The sequence below is a fragment of the Tamandua tetradactyla genome, chromosome 23 (genome assembly GCF_023851605.1).
Source record: "Tamandua tetradactyla isolate mTamTet1 chromosome 23, mTamTet1.pri, whole genome shotgun sequence".
NCBI lineage: Eukaryota > Metazoa > Chordata > Mammalia > Pilosa > Myrmecophagidae > Tamandua > Tamandua tetradactyla.
The window spans coordinates 7,098,281-7,105,971 of NC_135349.1; the positions used below are offsets into that span (position 1 = coordinate 7,098,281).

Below are 7,691 nucleotides of genomic sequence, written 5' to 3' on the forward strand. Positions count from 1 at the left end.
AAGAAATTGGTTGATGGTCCATAAGTTTATAAGCAGTCAAGCACACAAAATTGCATTTTCTCTCACAAAAAAAATATATGGTACAAGTATAATCACATCCAAAGAAATACGTAGTCACAATAATATATTTTCTTAGGTAAAAAATCTACAACTGAGTTTGGGGTTTCACTGAAAACCATTAGTGTGTAGTGAACTTTCTGGCCTTCTTTCCTGCTAAAATGGCTGGAGACTGAAAAGTTTGAGGATCATAACTACAAAGGCAGAGCATAAAAACTGATGAAAATGTCAAATGCAAAAACTCCAAGCCTATGAATGAATTCTGAAATCAGCAATATGTATTCATTTAGCCATCTACTTCTGTTACTACTACTAAGTTATGAATGCTTCCCCCCTCTCCTACATTCTTCTCTTGCAAGCTAGATCCCTGCCTTCCTGCCGCTCCCCAAATGGCTTACACAATGTGGGACTCACAGATCATAGTGCTGGTTCCACTTTGGATCCAAAGTGTTTTTCACAGTGTCGGTGGAGTGGCACTGCCCGGACCCGTCAACAACAATCTTGGCAAAAGGGTCGGGAAGTCCTAGAGGAGAGGGGACAGTCACACCTGGAGGAGACTACAGCTCTACTGCTGGCAGCACAGAGCAAGGTCTTTCAGGCTAAAGAGAGCTTGAGGTCATTTGATTCAGGAAAGATCACACCTGTGTAATTTGCACTCTAAGTTAAGGTTAGTTTCAATCAGCAAATACGCTATTTCTATTTAACTTTCTAAAAAGGCAATCCAATGTGGCATTACCCCCAGATTTTTGAGGATATGAAAAGAAAACTATAAAAACAGGCTTAAATTCAAATTTCCCTTTCTAATGAGTACTAAGTAGGGCTAATTAAGGAGGAAAAGGTGTAATTAATTGCATTTATACTTTATGAAATATCATAATGATACCCAGAAATCTTGTTTACTGATCTTTATTTTATCAATAGAAGCAAGTATTTGTCAAACCTTGGTTAGGGAAGTTACTAAATAAATAGGAGAGTATGAATCACATTTTTATTAGATCAGAGAGGTGGCAAGATGTGAGGTTTTTATGAGACAGCCCTGGATCTGAGCCATGGATACGCCTCACTGCTTGGATGAAGCCTTTGAGCTTGAGTTTCTTCAACTGCCAAACGTGAATGATGCCACTTGGGAACTGAGTGGCATTCCCATAAGGATCAGTAAGTGTGTGAAGGGTTCAGTGCTGCAAGCACCTACTTTGAGTAGAAGAATTGCTTAAGTTCCAGGGTAATTCTTTCCTTTAGAAAAGAATTCTTCATTTATTTCTACAATTCCTTTCATTACAGGGCATTTCAAACATTATTTAATTTCTAAAATTTGGTTAACAATTTTACTCAAGTCAAGTTCTTCTATAGGAAAATGTGCAAAGGAAGACCTGATCCAGCAGAAAACAATACATTGATGGGTGGGAGGTAGAGAAAGGATGTGGGCTGAACAGATAATAAGACAGTTTTTCTTGTATAATACATAAGTTTTGTGTCTTTGAGCCAACGAGCCCCTAAATTGTAGTCAACTAGGAAATGAAGTTCATTAGACCATGGATTTCTATTCAGATAAGGGAAGGACTTTTAGGAGTAAACACCCATTGTTTTTAAAAAGTCTAAAATTTCAAAACAACGTAAAGAATATTAATATTGTAAGAAAGCAAAAACAGATGTTTACTTACTGAAGAAGTCTTTCTTTGCAAGGTTCTTGGCACATAATACTAAAAAAAAAAAAAGATTGAAAAAAAAGACTAGGATTAGCATTTATGGATAAGATTTCCACCACAATTAGTCTATATTTGCAATGGGAAAAAAAATTGTAAAAATTATCTTTGTCAATTTGTCTTTCAAACTTAGTACTACATTAAACAAAAAACTCACATAATTAAAAAGCGTTTTCTCCTCAAAACGGGGATCTACTAAAACAGAGTCAAAATGTCCTAGTTTAAAGTTAAAGTCTTCATTAATTATACATATGGAAGTATCAATATACTCGTTTCTATACTGTGGAGGCTCGCACTGAAAACCAACCCAAATAAAGATCTGGAGCATTAATCTTTATAGCTACTACTTACAAAAACAAATGGAACTGTGCACTTATGATATTTTGATAAGTAATTCAACTGTATAAATATAAACTTAGCTATGCTGGAGCACAGAAAGCAAAGGGAGTAGCAGAACATATGGGGCCAGCCTCAGGGTGTGGTGAAAAACAAACAACAAAATGCACATTCGCAATTTAGCACGCCAATTGGCATATGGAAAAAACTCAATAAACGCTATTCTTGTTACTATTTTACTAATGAGGTAGTACCAACTACTTTCCCATCAGACTGTTATTCTATGAAGGTTCTGGGGACTGTACGGAGAGAGGACATTTTCCCCTTTTGTATTTTCCTCTTTTGCACTGCTTCACAAATTTTGCGAATTTTTAAGAATATAATGTTTTATTACGAATGTGTTCATAAGACAGATTGTTCTGCAAGCTTTTCACTTATTTTTAAATAACACCTTTATTGAGATACAATTCACCCACCATGCAATTCACCCAACTAAGTGTACAATTCAATGGTATTTGACATACTCAGAGTAGTGCAATCATCACCACAAAAAAATCACATCACCACAAAGCATTCTCATCACCCCCAAAAGAAACCCCACACCCATTAGCAGTCACACCCTATCTCCCCACACCCCACACCACCCCCAGCCTAGGCAACCACTTGTCTACTTTCTTATCTGGATTTACCTGTTCTGACATTTCATATAAATGGAACATATAATATGTGATCCTTTGGGACTGGCTTCTTTCACTTAGCTTAATGTTTTTAAGGTTTATCCATACAATTTTGGTAGTTTGTGTTCTAGAAATTTGTCTATTTCATCAAAGTCGTCAATTTGTTGGCATACAATTGCTCATGGTATTCCTAATAATCTTTTTTATTTAAAGTTGGTAGTAATATTTCCTCTTCAGTATAATCTTTATACCTTTCCTTTCCAATGAAAAAATATATATATATAAACCCAGTGTCAGTCTTTTTTGTAGATAGATCATAATTTATTACAGCTCCTGCTGATAGTTTGTCTTGCTTCTCTAATTACAAAAGCAATACATAATTATAAAAATGAAAATACAGAAATATGTAAGTAGAAAATAGCCTTAAAACCTCACACTTTTACCCCTTTTCCAGTATTTTCCTGGCTACTCTCACATTGCTTATTTTTCCCACTGTACTTCAGATCACCTGGGGCAAGTTCACAAAAATGACTTTAAGTAAGTCTGAGGAGAACTTCCTTCTTTACTATATTGAATATTCCCATTTTTGAATACAGTATTTTTCCTTTTATTAAGTTCTTCTTTAATGCCCTTAAGTGCAGTTTTAAAGTTTTATTTTAATTGGGTTTACTCCCTAGTACTTTGGTTTTTATTGTTACTGTTATGAAAGGGATCTTTCCCTTCTTTACATTTTCTGATTGATATTTGAATACTGGATAGTGATTTCCTTACATTAATTTAAAATCAACTACCTTTTAAACACTCTACAAATGGGTCTGTGATGCTTGGTTTCCTTCAACTTTCTTTCTTTCTCAGAGCTTTGAATATCTCAAAGGCTTTTCAGCTCAAAACACAAGGCATCCACAAACTGAAGTTACAATCTTCCCACCTTGCATAAAAACTCAGTCCTCTCCCAGGATTCATAACTTCAGAGAACATCACCAACACCATCAACTGCACAAGCCAGAAATCTATGTGCCATCCTTTTACGTCTCAATCTCTCTGCAACTGGATGACTTCTCACTGTAACTATCATTGTCCAAGTTCCCAACATATCTCTTCTCTCATCAGTCACAAAGTGATCTTTTACAAACTCAAATTTTGTCATGGTTCTTTCCTACTTAAAATTCTTCAATGGCTTCCTGCTTAAGACTCTCTACCTTTCATACTCAGACCCTTCCTACTTCACCTCCCTCAGCCTCAAATATCATCTACCAATTCTGGTAGGTTAAGTCTTAATTCTGAAGTACTGGTGCTGGATTGCTTCTGTCTGGAATAATTCTAGCCAAATAACTTTTTTTTAATTTAATTTATTTTGTATTATCAAACCAAAACAACATACAAACATGAACATTCTTAACATACAAACATTCCATGTATGGTGTACAATCAGTGGCTCACAACATCATCACATAGTAGTATATTGATCACCATAATTTTTTAGAACATTTGCCTCACTCCAGAAAAAGAAATAAAAAGAAAAAACTCACACATACCATACTTCTTATCCCTCCCTCTCATTGACCACTAGTATAGTATTTCCATCTACTCAATAAATTTTAACCTTTGTTGCCCCTATTTTTTTTCTATACCCCCTACCAGTCCCTTTCATTGTTCACTAGTATTTCAATTACTCAATTTATTTTAACATTTGTTCCCATTATTTATTTATTTTTAATCCATATTTTTTACTCATCTGTCAATATCATAGATAAAAGGAGCATCAGGCACAAGATTTTCACAATCATACAGTCACACTGCAAAAGCTGTATCATTATACCTAGTCAAATAACTTTAAAAAGATCTTTGTTTATATTTATAAGGTTATTAGTGATGTTTTAATTTCAGGTTCATTCCAGTAGAATTTGGTTACATCATAAAATGGAGAAGGTCTCAGTAGTGTTAGCACAGGGAAAATTCTGCCTCAGTTTTATGCAAAAATCATACAGGGTCATACAATCTAATTTAGTTAACAGCTTATGATTTCCCTTACTAAATGAATTCTGTGATCCCAAGATAGAATATCCTTTGTCCACTCCAGGAGATACAATGAGAAGAGGTAACTTATTGCAGAGTATAAAATGGTGCTCTATTTAGATCATTTTTAAACAAATAAGTGTTATATGCCAATTATGAGCAAGGTTCTAGAGATACAACAGTGAACAAAAGAGATATTGTCCTCCCCTGCATGGAGTTCAGAGTCTGTGATTGTCAATATAAGAAAGTATCATATGTGTTACTCTTACAGAAAAATAGACCTATTTTTCAGTGTAGACCACTGCTTCGTTGCTTCAACTCCAAATTCCTCAACTTTGGACAAATCATGTTTTTTTATATCCCATAATTTCCAATCACATGCCATAGTTTCCTAATGTTGGGCTTGTGTTAAGAGCAAAATACTTAATGTTCACTAGGTACCTGAAAATACATGAGAGGAGAGGGTTTTACTGAAATATGGTATATTCAATTAATAAAACAAGCTTCCTTACCAGATCCTTGACAAAAGCATAGTCACAAAAATACTATTTTCATGTTTTTTTCTACTCCCAGAATGAGCTGCAACACAGATTTAATACTTTATAACATCAACTTAAGAAATTTTCTAATTTACTGAGACTTCCACTATTTTTTTAATTCTCCAAGGCTAAAAACTGTTCTTTTTTATTCCTCCCTTTTATATTTAAATGTGCCACTGAGCCCTATAATATCTTTCTTCTGAATGTCCCTTGAATGTGTCCTTTCTCTTATTTTTGCACACCCACTTTCCTATTCTTGGCTTCCCCTATTCATAGCTTCATCCAAGAGCAATGGTGTCTCCCCTACTCCCAATTCTTACAGCCACCTGATCAATCTTTTAAAATGCCATTTTTGTGTTCTTAGGCCCCCCAAATCACAATAGTGATGGATAAGTGGGTAGGGAGATAGACAGAAACAAACAACTATATAGAATGATTCAGCAAGTGTGGCAAAATGTTAAAAGCTGGTAGATTTGGGTATCTTGGTGTGGGGTACGGTGGAATTCTCTCTCTATGGGTTTTGTTATTATTTTTGCAATTTCCTGTAAGTTTGAAAGTATTTCAAAGTTAGGAAAAAAAAAAGAGGACGATAAAATCTGCTTAAGAAACTATAATGACTCCATTTTGTGTTTCACTACAAATCTTAATTTTTCCCTAGTATCACTTTTATATCCCACCACTCCTCTGAGTATTGTTCAGTTCATTATCCTTACACACCCTAGCCATTCCTACCTCTAGGCATTTATTCTTGCTACTCAACCCACTCAACAACCCCTGTCTGTTCACTGTGCTCCATCTTCCAAGTCCAAGCAAGGCCCACTTGCTCACTGAAACTTCCTCAGTCAGGACTGTTTTCCAAATGTCATCCTGTGACAACATTCTGACTAGGAGAAAAATGAGGATGAAGTAGTAAGAGTTTCATAAAACCAAACTAATTAACTTTAACTGGGTTGTCCTTTGTTCTGAAGTTAAGTTTTTCCTACTTTTTTGTGTGTGTTAAAGTATACTTTTTATGAAGCAGCCAAAAATGGTGATAGTTTTAACAGTGACTTGGCAAAATAAAAAGCTGACAATTTTGTGTTGGTCCCCACATCTGGGAATCACTATTTTAGCCATTGCAATCTTGCAATGAATAGGAAACAAAAAATACAGACCCCTATAGTTTGGAACTCAGAGTCTTTCACGCAGCTGGCTCCCTATAGTTTGGAACTCAGAGTCTTTTCATGCAGCTGGCTCTGCCAGTCCCGCTCAGAAACGGTACTCTGAGGGCAGGAACCCTAACATCACCCCTGTTCCACCACCATGGGCTTCCTTTGGTGCTGTCCACGTACCAGGCTCACAACAGAGGCTTTTGTGATGAAAGAGAAAAAATATGCCAAAGAGAATAACAATGCCAAAACAGAAATTAAGATAGCATTTCAATAATTTAAAACACCAAAGTAAAATCTTCATTTGTTCAAGGATATAATTCGTCAGCAAGGATAGTATACACTTAATGTATTTTAGCTTCATTTCACTCTTAAGTCTGAAACTTACTTTTCTATCCCCCTGGGAAGGCTGAGGGGGCAGGGAGGATGCTTTAAGCTATGAAAAGGGGTAAAAATGGAATCCTTTCTAAAGGCAATAAAAACCCAGTAAGGTTTTCTGGTCAGTGTGTTCAGTACTGTGTCACTTTATAGGCCACTCTACCAGAGTCCATAATCTCTCTATTTTGATACAAGCTTAGGAAAACCTCACATTTGCACTAAGAGAAAAAAAAAATCACACTTCAGTTACATCAACAAACTCAGCAAACTTAAATTCTTAAACCCATACCACTGAACTGAATTCTAACCCCCTGACTCCATTCCGTTATTTGCTCACTGAAATAAACAACCCTTCCAGTCCTTCTCAATAAGTTTACATATATACATGTGCACACATATGTTCTCATTATTCAGCACCATTAGATGATAAAACTATTTCTTCTTTGCAGGAAAGACTGTCTACGTTAGCACAACAAATTTTAGTACCCATCAGTCATCCCTACTGGTTTTGGGTATGGGGGTGAATCTCTGGTAAACTGACAATCTTGAGATAAGTTTTGTAAAACATCTATTTGCATACAATACAGGTGCTTTACCTTCATTTTCTATAAGTCTGTTACATTTAAAAATGAATAGCAAAGTCATATGAATTATTTGAAATCATTCACTTGACCCGAAATCCTTCACCGCATGACAGGATTCAGCTCATCCTTCCGTCGCTGAAGGGAAAGGCCGGGCTGTTGGAGCAGAGGTGCCGCTCCCAGGGGGCAAAGCGCCCCTCCCAGGGAGCAATACGCCACTCCCAGGGGGCAACGCGCCGCTCCCAGGGGGCAATGC

At 36.1% G+C, this 7,691-nt stretch overlaps 1 protein-coding gene across 5 annotated transcripts in view; it reads right to left on the bottom strand.

The window, feature by feature from the left end:
* SMURF1 (SMAD specific E3 ubiquitin protein ligase 1) overlaps nucleotides 1-7,691 on the bottom strand; it is a 127,000-nt gene that overhangs the window by 27,821 nt on the left and 91,488 nt on the right. For 4 of the 5 annotated variants that reach the window (XM_077140618.1, XM_077140617.1, XM_077140615.1 and 1 more), the window contains exons 2-3: nucleotides 1,719-1,757; nucleotides 472-580 (exon numbers count right to left, since the gene is read on the bottom strand). In XM_077140618.1, coding sequence (XP_076996733.1) covers nucleotides 472-580; nucleotides 1,719-1,757 — 148 coding nt within the window. Of the gene's footprint in view, nucleotides 1-471; nucleotides 581-1,718; nucleotides 1,758-7,450; nucleotides 7,630-7,691 lie in introns of those variants that run through there. The other variant, XM_077140616.1, reaches the window with a different exon arrangement.